The following is a 20,084-nucleotide window of genomic DNA, read 5'->3' as shown; positions in this document are numbered from 1 at the left end:
CCGGCCATGGCTTGTTTAACCTGCTGCCATCAGGCAGACGCTACAGGGCTATTCCCACCAGAAGCCTAAAAAGTTTCTTTCCTCAAGCAGTTGACACGTGAACACCTCACTGTCTAGTCGCGCCATAACCCTTTGCACATAATCTAACACTGTGTCCCCTCGGAATAACTTTCTATGACTGTACATGTTCCCCCCACCTGTTTATATTGTTTATACTGTATGCTGTTTACTTGTTACACACCTGGCTGCTGCACAGCAAACTGAAAACAAATTCCTAGTATACGCAAATATACCTGGCCAATAAAGCTGATTCTGATAAATCCTATTTTTCTTTTTCATACACTAGGGGGCACAGGAGGAATCATTGCAGTGGGACTATTTTTCTTTTTCATACACTAGGGGGCACAGGAGGAATCATTGCAGTGGGACATCCCAAAGCTATCCCTATTAGTGCCAGGGATGCTTCTGTACTGCGAAAAGGACATTGCATCCAAAAGCCGCATCTGGAGAATTAAACATGTCAAATGCGTAGAAGCGGAAAAAGATCTGAGGAGAAGGCCAAGTAGCCGGCTTCCAAAGTTGTTCTGCTGAGGCCCCAGCTGAAGCTGCCCACAAAGTACGCACAGCTCTAGTGGAATAAGCAATAACTCCTGCCAGTCAGCTGGTTAGCCATAGAGTAAGCACAATGAATAGTCAAAAGGAGCCATCTGGCCAAAAGTTTGATTAGATGCTGGCCAACCTTGTTTGAGGAGATCAAGCAATAAAAACAAGGAATCCGTCTTGCGGATATCTTTATAATTGACATATGTACAAAGTGCTCGTACCACATCCAAGGAACTTTCATCTGGATTCCCACCCGTCAAGGCAGAAACCACAATCTCTTGGCTCACATGATACCACCTTAGGCAAGAACCCCACCTAATGCTGAGAACCGCACTAACCGGATAGACCACCAAATATGGAGACCACCGAACGAGCACAAAGATTGGAGACTCTGCATTCTGACGATATTGCTAAGAGAAACAGGGTTTTCCAAGTAAAGTAGCAGAGATTTAGCGAAGATCTACGGAATGTAATGGCTCAAACAGAGCTGACTTTAGGGCCCCAAGGACCAGGGATAGATCCCATGGTGCGACAGGGATGGTAACCATGTAAAACCCTTTGCAGTATAGTCTAAACATCTGGTATTGAAGCCAGCTGGCGTTGAACACAGATCGAGCCTAAACATGGACCTTCAGTGTGAACAAATTCAGACCGGCCAGCACTCAAGAAATAGAGAAAGCTTTCTGGACTAACCGTCCTACCGTGCGATAGATCCTAGCCGAAGAAGGCTTTGGTGCTTGAAGCATAGTCGTTAGCACCCTTTGAGGAAAAAAACTTTCCTTTTTAAGATGGCAGACTCAAGGGCCACCCCCGTCAAAGTGAGGCAGCTGAGGTCTAATTGAACCTTGAGACAGAAGGTCCTGACATAGGGGAAGACGCCATAGAAAGTCAATTGATAATGCTTGTAGATCTGCGTACCAGAGAAATTGTGGCCAGTCTGGGGCCACCAAAATAATTTGCCCTCCTTCTGGTTTCAATTTCCGAATCACCTGCAGGATTAAGGAAAACTGTGGGGGAAGACATACACCAACTGAAATGGCTACTGTCAATGCATCCATTAGAAATGCTCATGGGTCAGGATTCCCCGCCGCTGCAGGATGACTTTAGGAGCTGCTGCTAGGGGAAAAAACACTGTTTTGGATACTGCCAAGGAGGTGACAATTTTGGATAATTCCTGACCAAACAGTGTATGCCCGCTTACGGAATGGATTCCAGCGCTTTCTTTGAAGTGGCATTTGCATGCCATGAACACAGTCGCAAAGTACGCATAGCTGCAATAGCAGAGACCGAGGACCTAGGGGCAAGGACAGCCAAATACAAAGCTGCCTCCCCTAGATAGGAATTAGCCTTTTCCAAATTATTCACTAGTAGCAACATTTTTTTCTGACTAATGGAAGTAGAAAGGCCCAATTGGAGTTAATCTATCCTAAAAGAAATGGCTTTGTTCACCCATGCCGATGGCAGGGCTGGCCTGGCAATAGTGCCAACATGAGAATAAGCCAACATTAGGATTTTCCCATTAAGACCTTTCCTTGGAAGGAAGTGGGTAAAAGAGACACAAAACGTTTGGTTTCAGCTTTCTAATCAGGTTTAGCCCACGCTTATTCCAACATGTCCTCCTTTTGTTTCCTAAAGACTGCGGGCCAGAGTCTCCTCCTCAATATTAAGAACCGTTTGTACCTCTCTAACCTCTCTTGTCCACCTCACTAGTGTACAAGACGGTACTTGTGTACTTTCACGGCTCCCATCGCATGACAAATGTAGTGGCATGCGATTTTTGCAGTTTTTCAGCATTTTTGGAAAAACCGCATGCGATCGCATCGCATGCGATTTTTAACAGAAATGCATTGAAATTAGTATCAAACATGTTCAATGTCCCCCAAATGTAATTTTTGAGGCTGTACCACCCCCACTATCAACGCGAACCCGAAGCGTGGCGAGCGCAGCGATGCGATTTTTTTCCTATACGATCGACATCGTGGGAGCCGTGATTGTACACAAGTACCTACAAGACCTCCACACCTCTGGGCAGCGAATTAAAAAGCTTTTTGTGGCGGAGAAGTGCGGTGGACCACAATGGAATCACCATTCTCGTGCTGGTGCTGCCGCCCCACCGTTGGGTATTGGAGCGGCAGCGCCTGGCGACCTGTCCTCTGGTGGCATGCCCAGATGAAAAATTAAATAAATTAAATAAAATAAAGAAATGAGCTGAGCCCAAACTCAAAAGAAACACTGGGGCTTGGTACAGGGGTTATAGGGGATTTGGAGGGCAGGTACTGTGGAAGTTAACTCTTTTGGTTAACTCTTTTGGTTCTTGCCAGCCAATCTTATACCACGGTTAGGAATCCTCCGGTGCCACCTTCTGGATGAAAAAGTAAAATAATTAACAAATGCTGGATTAACACACAAACTACAGTGATTTAGGGGGGTATTCAATGCCGGAGCTCGTCTAGTTCCATCCTCAACTAGCGGCCACGCCCCCTTCTCACCGCTCGGCGGCCGGGACATTGAATCCCGACCGCCGAGCAAAGAGAGAACGGGACAGGTGCACGGCTGTCTAGCTTGCTCGACAGCCGTACCCCTGACATTGAATACCCCCCTTAGTATGTACAATAACAGTAAAAATAATTTCCTCTGTTCATGAATAAAGATAATTATTTTGAATCAGATTTATCCATTTTTCATGAGCCAGCAGAGATGTTCTTATTTGGTCCAAAGTCCAGTGGTGTCTGGAATTACCCACTCACCAAGAATCACCTGAAAGAAAGGCCAATGGCCACTTATTAGTATTATTTTTTATTTTGTTATAAAAATGGTATATAAAGTATCTCACAATTCATAAAAAATAAAAAAAACATCATAGTACAGCCACTTCAGAAAAGTCAACACCCTTAAGGATATAAGCTCAATGAAATAGACTTCAATCGGGATAGTTAGATAATGCACCAAAGATCTAAGCGTTTTGTCCCTTAAAGGGGATTTTTCATAGTATTAATCCAAGTTCCAATAAAGCATGTTACAAGGTAGAAGGGCCACGTTCCTGGCACAAGCCATAGTTTTATTCTCTTGCAATATTTTACAGTATAATTCTGAGAAAAACAGACAGTTCACGGACCGAATTCAAGGTGGCAAGCGAGGGAGTTAAATGGGGGGATTGCAGAAAACCTGTGATCCTCGCTGTTTAACCCCCACGCCAGCTGCTCACCCTATTCTATGTTCCGGGGAAATCCTCGCTGTCACAGGACAGTGAGAATTCCCCCAAACAGCGAGGTTCGCAGCTAATGCAGGGAGCCTGCTGCATGTAGCCGCGACTCCCGCTGCTTCTGTGGCCGTATACGCCAATTCCCCCATGCTCCAAAAAAACTAAGCAAGGGAGAATCTGCGTATGAGGGAGCAGGCAGCCCTGTTCGTTGTCACAGCTCCCCCGGCATTGAATATACCCCTTTAAGTTGCAATGGTAATATAGATAGATATACACATACATATATACACTCTCACACAGATAGTTATAGAGAGATTTTATTTTAAACCAAGGGATTTGAAGCAGCAAAATATGAAAGGCAAACCCTATATATTTCCGTTCTAAAGTCTGCATGTAAAACCGTTGAAAATCACCAGTTTTGAAAACCACAATCACAATGGTTACTATCCTAATAACAGTTTTTCCTCCATGTATATAGATAAAAAAAAAAAGTTGATACCTTCGGTAGTTAACATCGATTCTTTAAATTCGTACATATTACATTAAAACACATACCATTGATCGTTTTACAGCACTTGATTTATTTAATATAAGTTTTATGTGGGTCAGTATAGACAAAACAAAATAGATTTGTGGCATTATTGAATACCATAGACATATAACCAAACCGTTCAAAATGCATTCTCAGAAATCCTGGGACTGAAATACTGTGAGGGCAGTGCCAGACCAGAACAAAGGTTTATAGGAAACAGGTAATACTAGTTCAGATCCAAGATTTTTCCAAGTGCTTTAATTTCATGAACCACAGTTAACCTTTTCAGAGGCGGTCTGATAAATGGTACTCACGGAAATCTGAGTTTCTTCAGTTTGGTTGATACCAAACAACTTTAAAATGGACAGCAATTCATTAAATTTTTTTTTTTTATTAAATACAAAGGTGGCAATCTTCCCAGAACCGTTATTTACTTTGGATTCAAATCAAAATGCCCAGAGAGTAATTTTTACCATCAACAGTTAATAAATGTAATTGATCGCTTAATTTGTAATTTTGTAGACAAAATATCAGTTGTACTTCTCCTGACAGGTTGCTGAGTTTGGCGATTAAATAAGAGTGCGTGTTCTAGAACATTTAAAGGCTCTTTTCACCATTTATTTGGCAGTGGTGTGCCAGAGGGTGAAAGTTAATTCATGGAGTCCAAAGTACAAAACTGAGCAATAATGGCACTGGTAATAACCGTTGTCTAGTGTCAGTCAGGCACCCCTTTAAGAACAACAGCAAAAAAGAAAAGCCCTGTAAAAAAGTTATTGAGCAGCAAATGCAGACAGGGAATCAGTGTGCGTATATTAGGGAGATGATGCCCGGCGTGTGTACTGCACTCTGTATCTGGTAACTGTCATCCCATGAACCTCAGAGACCTCACATATGGTCTTGCAGGGAACCATCTCTTCATCTTCTTCACCAGTCAACCAGTCTTGTACCAATTCTGCTGCCCTGGGACTGACATTTTCTTGCAACCAGCTCTTGTGCCAGGCAGCAAACTTCTCATGGTGCTTCTGGAAGACCATTGGCTGGAACTAAAATTGGGAAAAAAAGATTATTTGTTTTAAAGAAAAAGGAAAAATCTACCAAAAAAACTAAACAAAACACTTTTACCCTCTAAAGATCCATCGACACTTTGTAACAATTATACATACATAAACACAATACACAATAACGTAAGTAGTAAAAGTAGGTGCAGCCCAGAAATTTTAGCTAGCACTAGTAGTAGTGGAAGGGGATCACATCCCCTACTTTAATTTCAGCATTAATAACCATTGCATTAATGAGACTGACTTTTTTGGAGCTTGTCAAAATAAAGTTTGAAACTGTGAGCAGAAGGTATGTACAGTGTAGGGAGTGTATCTGATAAATATTACAGCCTACTGCCTTGATGGCTAACCTTGACACTCCAGCTGTTGTTGAACTACACATCCCAGCATGCTCGGCTTCAGTTTTGCTATTTGGCCATGCTAAATCTGATGTAGGGCATGCTGGGATGTGTAGTTCAACAACAGTTGGAGTGTCAAGGTTAGCCATCAAGGGCCTACTACTCTGGTGCTGCAGTTCTATCCTCCCACAGTTCCTGCCCTCTAAAACGCCAAGTCTCCAAGCTTTTATGCCTGGAGAAGTAATCATTACCTACACATGTGGGGTAATTAGCTCCTGAATCACATCAGGTTCTATTAGTTTGGAGGGAGGTGACTTTCCTTGAGTAGTTCTTCAAGTAAAGAAAATGCTTGCGTCTAGTGTAGCTTTATAAATGTGCTCACCTCTTTGGCTCTTGTCAGTGTTCCCCAGCGGTACATGTAATCTTCAGAGTTTACTATAAACATCATCTTGTGACTATTGAGCCTGAAACGGCAATCCATATTGCTGGCACTTTCTACTCCCATTAGCCTTTTCCAAGAGCTTTTCACTTCATCTTTCATCATCCGCATTGTCCTGCACTGCCATCTTTGGAAATGTCTGATATTCCTACAGAGGGGGACATGGAAGAAGATAAAAACAAAAACACAGGATTTTATGTTCTTATCGGTTGTTGTTTTTTTTTTCAAAGTTTGTTTTTAATCCAAAGGGAGTACAAATACCATCTGTATAGGTTGGTCACAAAACTTAAAAAATTTCTCAGCAGCCCCAGACTTCTCCTCCACTATAACACATCCCCAGAAAGCCAGTTAAGATAGCAAGCCATGGCAGAAGAGGAGAAGAGGGAGACAAAAAGGCCAGCAAACACAGAGAGCAAAAAACACACAAGAGTTGTCCAAAAACTTGTACAAATAGGAAAAATCTCAGCCGAACCGGATGCATGAGGGTGGGCAATATCAGAAACAGCTTTATTGGCCAGGTATATTTGCATATACTAGGAATTTGTTTGGATTGCTGTGCAACAGCCGAGTAGGTAACAGTTCAACAGTGACAGTACAGATATACATGAACACATACAGGTATACAATACATGTACCCTGTGGGACACAGGAACATATACCTGCCAAACTGCACAGCGCCTAGGCAGTCATCAGCGGCGCCACTGGTCCCACAATAGCCAGGTAGGTAACAATATAAGCAAAGACAGTACAGAAATCACACAGGGAACAAATACCTGCCGAGCTGCACAGTGCCTAGGCAGCCACCAGTGCCACCACTGGTCGCCGCAACAGCCAGGTAGGTAACAATATAAGCAGAGACAGGGGAGACACGAGAGTACATATGGCTGAGTGCACAGTTCCTAGGCAGCCATTAGCCCCGCCATCTTGATCATGCTGCTCGCTGGCAGCAGCAGAAGGGCTCAACAGTCCATCTCCCTACAGCCCTCCACAGGATGGACATAAGACAGTAGGCTTGGGTGGGCAGCATGTCAGAGCCCTGGCTGGAGCTGTAGCTGGGTGGGAGCCAGGGTGCAGGGAGAGGGGGTAGAGACAGTCAGTGAGGCCGGAGTTGGAGGTTTGTTTAGGAGTTTTGGGCCCTCACCTCCGTGGGGGGCTCCCCGTGAGGTTGTACCCAGGAGCAAGTGGAAGGAGGGGGTCTGGGGGCCACGGACACTTTTTCATCGCCTGTCAAGCTGGGATCATCCACTTCCCTCATCACCTCTGTCCTCCTCTAGACAAAGGCCGGGAGGGTCTGCCACGCCAGAGGCATCCATTACTTCCATTGAGGTTGGGGGGCCGCAGCCGTTGTTCTGATGATGCTGGGGTCATCCGCTTGCCTCCTCATCCTCCGTCATGATATGGTTAATGCAACTATTATCAGACAATGAGTGGTAGGCCTGGTGTTCTCCGCCGTAGGGGTGGTGGGCCTGGTCCAGGTGTTCTCATGGCAAAGGTAAATTGAGGCCACATGATGTGCCTGAGTTATGTGGTTTTAACGCAGTTGTTTAGAAGCAGTGTTGGTTGCTTCTGGTTTCCTTTGGTTTAAAGCCGGTATAACGCTGCTATTCGTTTAAAGCTGACCGTTTATAACTAGACCCTTCAGACACTACACCACTGACGTCCCAAGCTATACGTGCCCCATTTAGGCTAAAAGTAAAGGATTTAACAGGTAAGAACATGAATCCTATTTTCTTTCATGCACTAGGGGCCACAGGTACCATGGGTCTTCCAAAAGCTGTCACCTTTAAGGGCTTTGGGTGTTCCTTTCTCAGTGCATCTATCACAAAAGGTTTATGGTGCCCATACACCAGCAGTGTTATTGGGACAATCACCCAACGGTCATCCTGGGGGATCAGATATTGAACATGTATAAGAATTCTGAATCCTCGATCCCGGAATTGGGACTCTAATATGCTTAATTTTCCCCAATCCCTGACGGATCATCGATCAGCGGGCAGAGATTATTTGCGCATCTGGTCAGTTTAACAGCAGTGCTGGTGGGTCGGGGGTTTGAGCCTGCAAGTGTATGGGTGCACCTAAAGATAAAGAAGCGAAGAAAGGCATGGGCAGAAGACCATGTGCCCACTGTACAAACTGCTCTGTGAAAGCCACAAGCTGGATTGTCTACGGAGGTACAACCAGTCAGGTGGAATGACTGGTCACCTCAGTTTGAGCAGGGAGATTATTAGTAGAGCATGTGTGGTGGAAAGTCAAGTGGAGCTACTCTGCCAAGTGTTTGAAAGTCAGCCAAACCAACTTGCGCAAAGCATACAAGGCAATAGGGAATCCGACTTGCACAGACCTCTTGCCCTGCCTACATAAATGTGGAAAGCCCTCAAGAAATCCAGAGAGTCTATCTCTGGGGAGAGCTCAGAGCATTGTGAGCCAGAACCATAATGTCTTTATTAATGTGGAACCTTAGGTAAATACCAAATCTGTCTGTAGAACTCCCCTGATCACATGTAAGAGTAGAAATGGAGAGCAACAAAATAATACAACCAGGTTATGCACCTGTTGGGCCAACGCAATAGCAAGTAAGAATACAGTCCTCTACTTGTGCTAACCAATGTTAACAGTGACCAAGACTGAAATAAAGTATGTAGGGTACTTGTGTAATAGCACGGCGCCAGCTACGCTATGTTTTCAGCATAGCCCAATGGCTGCCTAGCATAGTGACTCCGCGGCAGCCCGGCACTGTCCCCGGCGTCCATGGGGGAGAGGGGATCATACGGGCGCCGGCCCGTGTCCACAAGTGCGTATTATGCACAATAAAGGAGGCATTTGCCAGTGCTCCATGTTACATACTGACAAATGCCTTTTCAAACCCCCACTATCCACGCCAGCCCGAAGCGTGGAGAGCGCAGTGAGCCCAGCGAGGGGACACGTTAAGCGCCCTCCTGACTTGTCCATTTTATAAAGTGAGGCGAGCGCAGCAAGTCACTGACCCTGAAGCATGGCGAGCGCACTGAGCCCCGCGAGGGGACGTGGAATACATGTGAAGTAATCCACGTCCGCTCGCCACGCTTCGTGCTCGTGGGTTGCCACACTTTATAAAATCAACTCCACGCCGACATGGATAGTGGGGGTATGAATAAGTCAGGAGGACGCGTAACGTGTCCGCTTGCCACGCTTTGAGCTGGCGTGGATAGTGGGGGTGTTTCAGGAACACATTCACACCTGTCCTCTTATACATCTGAGACCGTAATGACGACATGTGTTAACTGGTAACTGGATTTTAGTTATTAATAATAATAATAAGAAACCAACTTAACAAAGTACTGGCCGCGGGAACAGTACGCTGAATCTGACAGGGACGCTGACTATATGCTGGCCGTGGGAACACAGCAAAATCTGCAAGGGACACTGACTACGCGGCCGCGGGAACACTACGCTGAATCTGACAGATACGCTGAGCGTGCGAACGCTACGTTGATTCTGACAGCGCCGCTACGATAACTACGTACCGGGCGCTGTGATAATACACAAGTACCGTCTGTAGTGCCCAAAGAACTAAGGGCAGGTCCCATGGAGCTACTGGAGGAAGAAACGGTGGCTGCATGTATTAAGGCCCATACACACGGGGTGATTTCAGCCCCGTGCTAAGCGATCTAGTTTACCACACATCGCTGACACACGTTATGTTGATCTGGTGAGAACACTGGTGATCTAACTAGATTTGACTGCATGCAGTCAAGATCTAGTCAGGCGCTGGCGACACGTGGGACCGCGCATCAAAGTCATTTGAGGGCAAACCTTCCTGAGTAGGAAATATGATGGTAATCTGGCCACACCTGAATATTTATTAGCAGGGGAGGTTGCAAGCTGGTTAGTTAACTGCAAGAGTTGGCAGCCCCGGCGAGTTTCTCACTGGTAGCCATTGCCTAAGGAACCTCAAGTAGAGTAGCTGTGAAACACTGGACACAGAGGCCTGTGACAGAGAACACTTCTATTAATAGGATCCTGAAAAGAAAATATGTCAGTTCAGTTTTAACATCATCGACTTCTCTGGGTGCCTTAATCTTGGAAGACCTTTTAAAGCAATCCAAGAGTATCCCCCGCACAATTTATATAACAGATATTACAATATTACACAATATTTGTGTACTTTATGGGGTTGTGCCATGACTGGTAAAGCGCCAGAAATAGAAAAATAAGTGGGGCTATAGAGGATCTCAGGTCACACTGTTGCAAAGCTATTTTGCGAAGATTGTGCTTAGAATGGCTCCATCACTGTTACCAAAGAGGCATGGATATATTACGCACACCGACCAAACAAATGGGCAAATAGTGCCCAACAAACCAGCTATGCAGAGGTATACAAGAATACATGAGCCCAAAGTACTCTCTACAGATGTGATGAGGTAAGCACACTTTAAAAAGTCTCCCCAAGGGGAAGAGTGTGTGATGAGGTATGCCTCACTGGGTAGACTCTGGGGTGTATTCAATGCGGCTGGCGAGGGGGTTAAACGGAGGGGATCACCAAAAACGCTCACCCTATTCAATGCACTGGGGAAATCCCCCACACAGTGAGGCTCATAGTGTTCATGTTGACGACAACAAAAAGGTGAAAAACTCACAGCAACCATAAGCTTGTGTCGACCTTTTGTCAACATCGACCTTGTTTATGTCGACCCAATTAGTAGGTCAACCTAGACATTGGCTATAATTTATAACGTAACTGTGCGATGAAACCTCCTGAGCGAGCAAGCCTATTTGTTGGGGAAAGGCTAACAGGTGGAGCCTGCTTCCACATCTAGTGTGGACCCAATGGCAAATGGCTGAACTGCTGAAAGCGGAATCCTGTTCCCATGGTGCCTTGGTAGTCTAAATTATGGAGTAGCAACCCCCAGATCCGACACAACCAGCACTGTCAGTGGTCTCCACACTGGTGGAGTATGGATGCAAATATGTGGCTTCCTATAAACAGGGAGCCTTGCTTACCTGTCCCTTTGTGGCTGCGGGCTCGGGGAGAGGAGTGTTGTGCCTCCTGGAGTCCAGCAGTGAAAGTCACTTACCCAGTCGCAGGTGCAGACACCACCAGCGCTGGAGTCATTGAAGCAGCAGTGAGGACATCCTATAGGATGCCGGAAAGTACAGATTAGTACCTGTTAATAGGCTTTCCTCTACTCCACCATGGCAGCATACATATGGGTTACGCCCTCTTGGGTAGATATCTGGAAAGGAACACAAAAAAACAGACACTGCCCCTATATAAGGACCTCCTCCCTTGGGCTCTGTGTCTTATTAAACAGCTCCTTATAACATAATACTTAAATACTTAAATGGGACGGGAAAAACGGCTGCCATGGTGGAGTAGAGGAAAGCCTATTAACAGGTACTAATCTGTACTTTCCTCTACCTCCCCATGGCAGCATACATATGGGTATACCCAAGCAGTTTTACTTCACTGGGTGGGACATACATAATTATGAAAGGATACGGTTACTTCACCACCTCCGTCTGTAGCTTGTACGTATTACTATCATACGACTGCGCTCAATATTTTGCGCCCCATGCTGGCATCTTGGGATGCTGTGACGTCTACCCTGTAGTGCTTGGTAAACGTGTGTGCAGATGACCAGCACGCTGCTCTGCATACTTCTTCTATTGATGTGGACTCCCTTTCGGCCCAGGATGCTGCCAAGGACCTGGTCGAATGGGCTTTAAGCCCCACCGGGATTTCCACTTTCCTAATTTTGTATGCTTCACTGATGCATGCTTTAATCCATCTTGAAATGGTAGTTTTGGTAGCTCCCAGCCCTTTATTCCTGCCTTCCATCAGTACGAACAGCCTTTTTGATTTCCTAAAAGCCTGTACCCTTCTTATGTAAGCTTTTAAGGCCCTCGTCACATCTAGATTGTGTAGCCTTTCTTCTTTAGTATTCTTAGGATTCGCACAGAATGAAGGAAGGATTATTTCTTGGTTGAGATGGAAGCTGGAAACTACTTTAGGTAAAAATGTAGGATTCGTCCTCAGCACTGCCCTGTCTTCGAAGAAGTTTAAAAATGGTTCTTGCACCCACAGGGCCTGGAGCTCAGATACTCTCCTTGCTGACGTAATGGCTATAAGAAAAACCACTTTCATCGTAAGATACTTGAGCGATATCTCCTCTATAGGCTCGAATGGAGCCTCCGTCAGTGCGTTAAGTACCAGATTAAGATCCCACGGGGCCATAGGGTTGTGGAAGGTTGGCCTGATCTTTTTAATCGCCTGAACGAACCTCTGGATGTACTTATTGTCCGCAATTTTTGTATCTAACATCGCCCCAATGGCCGAAATCTGTACTTTTAAAGAATTTGCCGCCAGCTTTTTCTCTAATCCTGCTTGCAGGAAGTCCAGAATGGTAGGTATTAACTTAGGGTTTTTGTTATTTTCTTTACAGAAGAATACATACTTGCTCCATATTCTATAATAAGTCACGGATGTCGACTTCTTCCTTGCTTTCAGTAATGTGTCGACTACTTTCTGGGAAAACCCTTTCCCTCTAAGTGTCCTGGTCTCAGTAACCAAGCCGCCAGGCTCCAGCTTGCTGGCTGTCGTTGATGAAACCGACCCTGCCCGATGAGATCCTCGTGGTCGGGTAGGAACCATGGCCCCGCTATCGCCATCCTTACTAGTTTGGCAAACCAAGGTCTCCTTGGCCAGTAGGGCAGGATTGTTATTACCGTGGCAGTCTCTCGCTGTACTTTGTTCAGGAATCTGTGGATGATTGTAAACGGGGGAAACGCATACACCAGCTCCGCTCCCCACTTCGCCGTGAGAGCGTCCGTCTGCCATGCTGTCGGCTCCCAGTGTCTGGAGATGAACCTTGGAACCTTTGCATTGCTTGCCGTCGCCATCAGGTCCACTTCTGGTACCCCCCATTCTTTCGTCAGTTGTGTAAACACCGCTGCTGACAACTCCCACTCTCCTGGGACTAGCCTGTACCTGCTCAGAGCGTCTGCCCTGACGTTTTCTCTTCCTGCCACGAACACTGCAGATATGCTCCTGACATGACGTTCTGCCCATTTCAGGATAAGCGTGACTTCTGCCATCAGTTTCCGGCTCCTTGTACCCCCTTGTTTGTTCAGGTACATGACCACTGACTGGTTGTCCGATCTTATTATCAGATCTTTGCCTCTTATTAGCTCTTGAAATTCTTGACATGCCAAGAACACCGCCCGCATCTCTCTTACGTTTGAATGCTGCCGGCCCATAGCCTGGTCCCATTCTCCTTGTGTCGACTGCTCTTCGCACACCGCGCCCCATCCTGTCTCGCTGGCGTCCGTCGTCACCACTACTTGTGGACTGGTCGCGAATGACTTCCCCTTGGTCAGCCTGTGTGCTTTTGACCACCAGAGCAGATCTTCTATCGCTCCTTTTGACAGATATATTCTCTGTCTTCGGTCCTTCGCATCCCCGTTCCACTGTCTCAAGAAGCAATTCTGCAGCGTCCTGATGTGGAACCTGGCCCAACTGGTCGTATCTAATGCGGCCGACAGGATACCGAGTACCCTCATGCAGTCTTCTGAGTACACCACCTTTTTCCTTAACATCCCTTTTACCTCCTGTAGAAGCTTTAGGCGTCTGTCTTCTGTTAATTTTATAGTCATTTCTTTTGTATCCAGAATGACCCCTAGGTACTTCACCTCTTGTGTTGGTACTAGCTGACTTTTTTGGATGTTGATTAACCATCCGTGTTGTCTCAAGTAGTCTAGCACTATCCTTGTGTGTGCTTCCGCCATTTCTTTGGTATCTGCCGCAATCAAAAGGTCGTCCAAGTACGGCCAGATTGCAATGCCTAACACCCTTAAGTTGGCCACCAGAACCACCAGAATTTTTGTAAAAGTTCTCGGGGATGTAGACAGGCCGAACGGCAGTGATGTGAACTGGTATGTTATTTGTCTTAGGCGAAACCTGAGAAACCTTTGGTGTCCCAGAAATATCGGGACGTGTAAGTATGCATCCTTTAGATCGATTGTTGTTAGAAACATCCCTCTTTCTATATCTGGTATGATGGATCTGATTGACTCCATTCTGAATCGTTTCACATGAACATAGGTATTCAGCCTTCTTAGGTCTAATATAGTTCTGAACCCCCCTGACGGTTTTTTCACGACAAAGAATCTTGAAAACCATCCCAGATCTTCGTCTTGTTTGGGAATTCTTATGACCACTCCTTGTTCTATCATGGTCTGTAGGCTGCTGAATAAAGCAGCTCTTTCTTCCGAATTGCTGGGGATAGGTGATACTTCCATCCAGCTTCCTGGTACTGTGACAAATTCTATTTTGTAGCCTGATGAGACTACTTCCAATACCCACTTGTCCTGTACTGACTGATGCCAAGCCTGTTGATATTGCATCAGCCTGCCGCCTACTTTCTCTCTGGCGTCATTGCTGGTTTTGCCTGAAGGCAAACCTGCCATCTTTGCCTCTTTGTCCACGAAAATTATATCTGTTACCCAGCCAAGGCCTGCGAAAGCCTCTGCCTGGCCTATATGTTTTCGCTTCTCTGAAGTCCGTGGACTGGTACCGGGATGATTTATTGAATGACCCCCTTCTTGCGGCCTTATCTTGCGGTAGCCATACCGACTTACCACCTGATACTTTAGTGATAATTTCGTCTAATTGTTGCCCAAACAAGTAACTCCCTTGGAAGGGCAAAGAGATAAGTTTGTTTTTGGACTGACTGTCCGCCGCCCAAGGCTTCAGCCACAAGGCCCTTCTTATTACCGCAGTTGTAGCGTTAGATCTGGCCGCCAACCGTACCATATCCAGGGAAGCATCACATAAAAATTCTACAGCAACCTGTATGTTTTGTACCACCTTCAGCAGTTCTGACCTCTTAATGCCATCCAGCATGTCGGACTCCAGGTCCTGGCACCATGATCTTAGGACTCTGGTAGTTACTGCTGCTGCTGATGAAGCCTTCATAGAAGCCCCTATTGTGGTATGTTGCTTCCTCAGACTCATCTCAATTTTTCTTTCCATTGAGTCCTTAATATGTTCGCATCCTCTAATGGGAGCGTCGTTTTCCTTGAGATGCGTGCTATAGCCGCATCCACCTTGGGTGCCTCATCCCACTTTTTGACCTGCTCATGGTCAAAGGGGTACATCTTAGATACTCTTAAGGGTACTGCCACCTTTTTATCGGGGTGTCCCCATTCCTCTTCTACTACCTCTTGTAGCGTTTTAGATAATGGAAAGGCTTTATTTTTCCTCTTTTTGTCCTTAAACAAAAGATCCTGCAGCTTACCCTCCTCCTGAGGGTCCTCTATGTTGAGTGACTTATGCACTAAGCAAAGTAGGTTCTCCAGTAAGTCAGGGTTAAACTCCACCCCATCTTTTTCCTGGAATACTTCTCCTTCTTCCATCTCTTCCTCTGGCTTCCCAGAGGGGCCTGGCTCTGATCCTTCGGAGTCAGACCGCACTGCCCTAGGCCTCTTCCCTGAGGACTTGACAAACTCATCTTTAGACATAAAGGTGTCTGCCAGCTCAGTTTTAAGCAATTTCACTAAATCAGTTATCTGTATAGATCCCATCTGCACCGAGCTCCTGCATTTGCTGCATTCAGGACCTGAGCATTTATCAGGTAATATTTTATCACAGGATGAGCACTTCCTTTTGTGCTTAGCCTTAACTTCTCCTTTTTCTTTGCCAGTATCAGACCTAGCAAGAAAACCCTATTTTAGTTATATGCATAAAACAAAAATTTTTCCTTAGCCAAAACAGCGCTATTTCAATGTGGCTTACCCTGGCTTACTCGGCTGTTTTTTCTCTTCCTCCATTATTATTTTTATCACAGACTCACTGAAACAACATGAGACCTCCGTTATAGGTAAGTAAAACAACCAAGTCCCAGCAGCGCTGCTGCTTGTCGGGACCTTACCCCAGTCTGCTGGTATCAAACACACGCTTTCCGCTTGTCTGCACCTCCGTATGGACACAGTCCTGTGCACGATCACCGGCATCCAGACACTCTGAGACGCCTTCCGATGACCTCAGACGCTCTCAGGCGTCTCCTATGTACCACGCGTGACGCCCTGCGTCATCACGCGCCGCGTCACGGAAGTGCGCCTCTCCCTCTGTATGCATGCCTGCTGCTGATGCCGGCGTCGTTACCCGCAACCGCTCCTGGCGGCGGGGCACTCCAGCAGATGGACGCCCCAACTGCCCTCGACAGCGGGGGTCCAAAAACGCCATTACCCCTTACTGCACTCGGCAGGGGAGCCAGCCTTCTTCTCAGCCACTTCACAGGGTAAGCCACGCACATCTACCCGGAAAGGAAAAAAAGACACAGAGCCCAAGGGAGGAGGTCCTTATATAGGGGCAGTGTCTGTTTTTTTGTGTTCCTTTCCAGATATCTACCCAAGAGGGCGTAACCCATATGTATGCTGCCATGGGGAGGTAGAGGAAATATAAGTTACAGAGGACCATTTAAAAGCATCCCCCACAAAATGGCACCTGCTCCTGCTGGCACCAAACTGAAACTGGCTTGCTGTGGTTGGAGTATAGTCTGGAACTGCTGGGTAAAGTCTAGGGCTGCTGCAAAAATGGTATAACCATTTGGTAGCCAGACTCTAACCTCAATCTATATCCATGGTACATGTGCCCCCCTAGTGGATGGAAAAAAAAAAAACTATCAAAAAAGTAGCTAGTATCGTTGTAAATAAAATGGACCCCAATGTCTACACAACAGTTTTTGTCTAACACCCACAGCAGTAGTTCTCCTACTTACCTCTGCAATAGCACTGGCTTCAATACAAATCCCTCATTCTGGCTGTGCTGTTCTCCTTCTGCAGCAATGAACTGCTCCATGTAATTGGATAAGTGCTGCAAAAGAGAAGGATGATCCTGAAGGTTATTGTTATGCTGTGCTTCTATACAAACATTTCCCATCTCATTTTTAGCTGCAGGCAAAATACGATACTTCTAAATCATGACAGCCTATAACAGCCCTGGGTTAAGGCAAAGTGGGAAAAAAAATCAGCTTTTTAGATGGACAAAACACTAGACTCTGCATATCCTCAATTTTATATTTATCAAATCTCTTTTTTAAGGCTTATGGGGCCTACACACGTAGAGATTTTGCTGAGCAATCTAAGCGATGCTAGATCAGGTAAGAACACTGGTCCCTGCCCAACGATCTAACTTTATTTATACAGCATGCTGGATCTTAAATCGCACTGTACTAGCGATGCGCGGGGCCTACACACAGAGCGATGTAGGGGCATTTTCTAAGCGATTTAGTCAAATTAAATCAGATCACTGCGAATGCCCTGAAATCAGCCCGTGTGTAGGCCCAATTAGTCTCACTGGGGAATGTTAATCATGCGCTTATGTAAAAGTTTCCCAAACTCCGCCATTACAGTCCAGGTTTTAATAATATCCATGCTTGAGCACAGGTTACTTAATTAGTACCACAGTCAATTTGATTTAACCGTCTGGGCTCAAGCATGGATATTGTTACATCTGCACTGCAATGGCACAGTTTGGGAAACTGTCACATACAAGATGGTGTGGCTCCCTGGCCTCAGGAACTTGTCACACTTAAGGTGCTTACACACTAGGCATTTTTGCCCAGCATGTATGCACAGCGATGATGGGGAAAAATCGCTGGGCTGAATATCGCACTTCAAATCTTCACGGGGGTGGACGGCTGTCCATAGCATCATGCTATGGAAAACTGCCCATCCCATCTGCTCATAACATCAGCAGAAGAGAAGCGGCGGCCGGTAATGATGCGGGAGTGCAGCATCAGTGCTCATCAACGAGCTATACACACTGGGCGGCTTTGGAGTTGAAAGCAGCTCGAACAGTAAAAGTGCGCTCCTTTGAGCTCAAAATTACCCAGTGTGTGCATGGGCCTTAAAGGTGCCCACAGACGCATCGATCCCGGTGTGCGTTCTGTGCTTAACTAGCACACATAGCATCGCATCGTATGCCTTGTGCATGCGATGTGCATGCGATGCGATAAAAAGCTAGTACAAAAAGTATGTGCAGCACATACTTTTTGTACTGTGCGATGAGGTGCCGTGGGAGCGCGCACCTCATCACGTAGCATTGCACCGCCGGGATCGGTGCGTGTGTGGGCACCATTACAGAGATGCTGAGCTGCCTTCAAGCTCTGCCTTGCACTGAACAGATGCCATGCGCATGGCATTTATTCACAGCAAAGCCCGTAGTTGGGAGCAGCAGGGACCAACTTGCCTCTGTGTGGTGCCCCAATAAGAGCATGGTGCATTTCTATCATTTTAAAACTGTGCAGGGCGCTACTTAAGACTACTTCCTCTTGGGGGACACACATTTTTCATTACCTGCTACAATCTGAACAGTTATTAAACTATGAAAAGGACTAATGCTCCGGACACACATTGCGATTAGGGTTAGGTTTCAATTTGATTTTGACTATATAGTAAAAATTTAATCGAAATCAAATAGACATCAACTGACTTTCAGCCACCTTCGATCCTGATGCACGGCCCAATGGAATTGAAATTGAATAGAAAAATAGGCTTTAGGCAAGACTATAGTACAGATCTGTACTATATAGTCAAAATCGAATATGTACACTGCACTGTGAGCTTGGATCCCAAATAGGGATTGAATAGAAAATTAATTGCAACGTGTGGAACCCCCCCCCCCCCCCCAAAAAAAACGAAACAAAACACTAGCTAACCAAATGCTGACCTATTCCTTCAAAACGTAATAATTTAGAAAGGAGGAAATAGGACAAGAGAACCTTAAACCTATAAGTACTAGCTCCTCAAACCTCAAAAATAGTGTCCTTCAAATGGAGAAAAGATAAATAATTCACAACCTTTACATTTATTGCTTTCTGTTTCAGAATTATAAATAGAACTACACATCTATATCCAGCATCGATTTAGTGTACGGTTTTTGAACAATTGAAAAACCTCTTAAATCCTTGAAATGCTTATACAGTACCTCATTAGAAAGGTACGGTGACAAAAAGTTCTCACCTGCACTTCAGCGGGATCCTCTGTCTGAACATCTTCTGTGTCAAGCAGTTCAATGGTCATTATTACCTGGCCCTGTCTCTGCAGAAACATCATCTGGAAAAAAAGCAGAATAAAATAAATGGCACATAGAGCATTATTATTCTAGAAGACTAAAGTATGTTTTTCTAGAGACTGCTTGTATGAATGTATTTGAGTGCGTTTCATTTAACAAAACACATTTTTGTATACCGAAACTGACAAAAAGAAGCTTTTCGTTCCAATTTCACCCAAAAAGCAGGTATGAGGTGGGCTACCAAAATAGTGCAGAGATTAAAATGGGGCTAAAATAGATACATATTTGTCCCGAAGATTAGCATGACTTTAACCCTTTAGATCCAGGAGGGTGTAGCTTGCATATGGAGGGTATGAGCTGGCCACAACGTAGTGTGAACCCACTGCGAGGTCTTAAAAATACACAGATCACACCAAACAAAATCTCTATAGTTGGGGGTTCTCTCATCTGGAAATTTGTTGCGACTGCTCTCCATTGCAGGCAATGCTATCAAATATATTACACAAGAATAAAAGATACTAAAAAGAAGACAGCAGGTGTACATTGGTGTCACTTAAGAACATATTGTGTAACTGTAAATGCACACAGTCACCTAAAGATGATTGAACAATGCCTTATTCACATTAAGATGCTATCTGATGTCCCCAGTAATTGATGACAGTGTCAGATGTTCCTTTTAATACCTTGAAGCAATTCTCATCTGCCATACAGTGTTCAGATTTCCACTGATAACTGGTTTCCTTGGCTGTGCGGACACACTGGGTGACCAGACTTCCTCCTGCTGCTCCCCTCTTTTTCTCAGTCAGGTACAGCTCCACAACCTTTAAGCAGATCTCGTCACTCACCAGATGGTGGAGC

General features: G+C 45.5%; 3 protein-coding genes across 3 annotated transcripts in view; all 3 read right to left on the bottom strand.

Annotated features, from left to right (window-relative positions):
• Positions 1–4,366: 4,366 nt before the first annotated feature.
• The window catches only part of SIN3B (SIN3 transcription regulator family member B), a 51,892-nt gene continuing 36,174 nt past the window's right edge, over positions 4,367–20,084 (bottom strand). The window contains exons 16-20 of the mRNA XM_083180827.1: positions 19,910–20,083; positions 19,175–19,267; positions 16,930–17,024; positions 6,116–6,320; positions 4,367–5,380 (exon numbers count right to left, since the gene is read on the bottom strand). Coding sequence (XP_083036953.1) covers positions 5,150–5,380; positions 6,116–6,320; positions 16,930–17,024; positions 19,175–19,267; positions 19,910–20,083 — 798 coding nt within the window. The 3' untranslated portion in view covers positions 4,367–5,149. The remainder of the gene's footprint in view (positions 5,381–6,115; positions 6,321–16,929; positions 17,025–19,174; positions 19,268–19,909; position 20,084) is intronic.
• On the bottom strand, positions 6,327–14,448 carry LOC146073585 (uncharacterized). The gene is made up of 2 exons (XM_083180842.1): positions 11,153–14,448; positions 6,327–10,139 (listed from the first exon to the last, which is right to left on the bottom strand). Exon 1 carries the CDS (start codon positions 14,328–14,330, stop codon positions 11,694–11,696), a length of 2,637 nt encoding a protein of 878 aa, XP_083036968.1. The 5' UTR covers positions 14,331–14,448; the 3' UTR covers positions 6,327–10,139; positions 11,153–11,693.
• On the bottom strand, positions 14,619–16,522 carry LOC146073591 (uncharacterized). Its single transcript, XM_083180856.1, has 2 exons — positions 15,945–16,522; positions 14,619–15,860 (listed from the first exon to the last, which is right to left on the bottom strand). The coding sequence occupies exons 1-2, from the start codon at positions 16,160–16,162 to the stop codon at positions 15,161–15,163; spliced, it is 918 nt and encodes a 305-aa protein (XP_083036982.1). The 5' UTR covers positions 16,163–16,522; the 3' UTR covers positions 14,619–15,160.

The sequence above is a fragment of the Crinia signifera genome, chromosome 1 (genome assembly GCF_055691185.1).
Source record: "Crinia signifera chromosome 1, ASM5569118v1, whole genome shotgun sequence".
Classification (NCBI taxonomy): domain Eukaryota; kingdom Metazoa; phylum Chordata; class Amphibia; order Anura; family Myobatrachidae; genus Crinia; species Crinia signifera.
Note: the sequence above shows the minus strand (reverse complement) of the source record. Positions and strands in the feature narration are given on the sequence as shown.

Bases quoted from the DNA above. Each gene is read 5' to 3' on its own strand.
- LOC146073591 (XM_083180856.1), bottom strand. From the start codon at position 16,162: ATGCCGGTGATCGTGCACAGGACTGTGTCCATACGGAGGTGCAGACAA. The intron at 15,861-15,944 runs GTAAGCCACATT...TTTTCTTGCTAG, and splicing joins AAACAGCCGAGTAAGCCAGG to GTCTGATACTGGCAAAGAAA.
- LOC146073585 (XM_083180842.1), bottom strand. From the start codon at position 14,330: ATGGTTTTCAAGATTCTTTGTCGTGAAAAAACCGTCAGGGGGGTTCAG.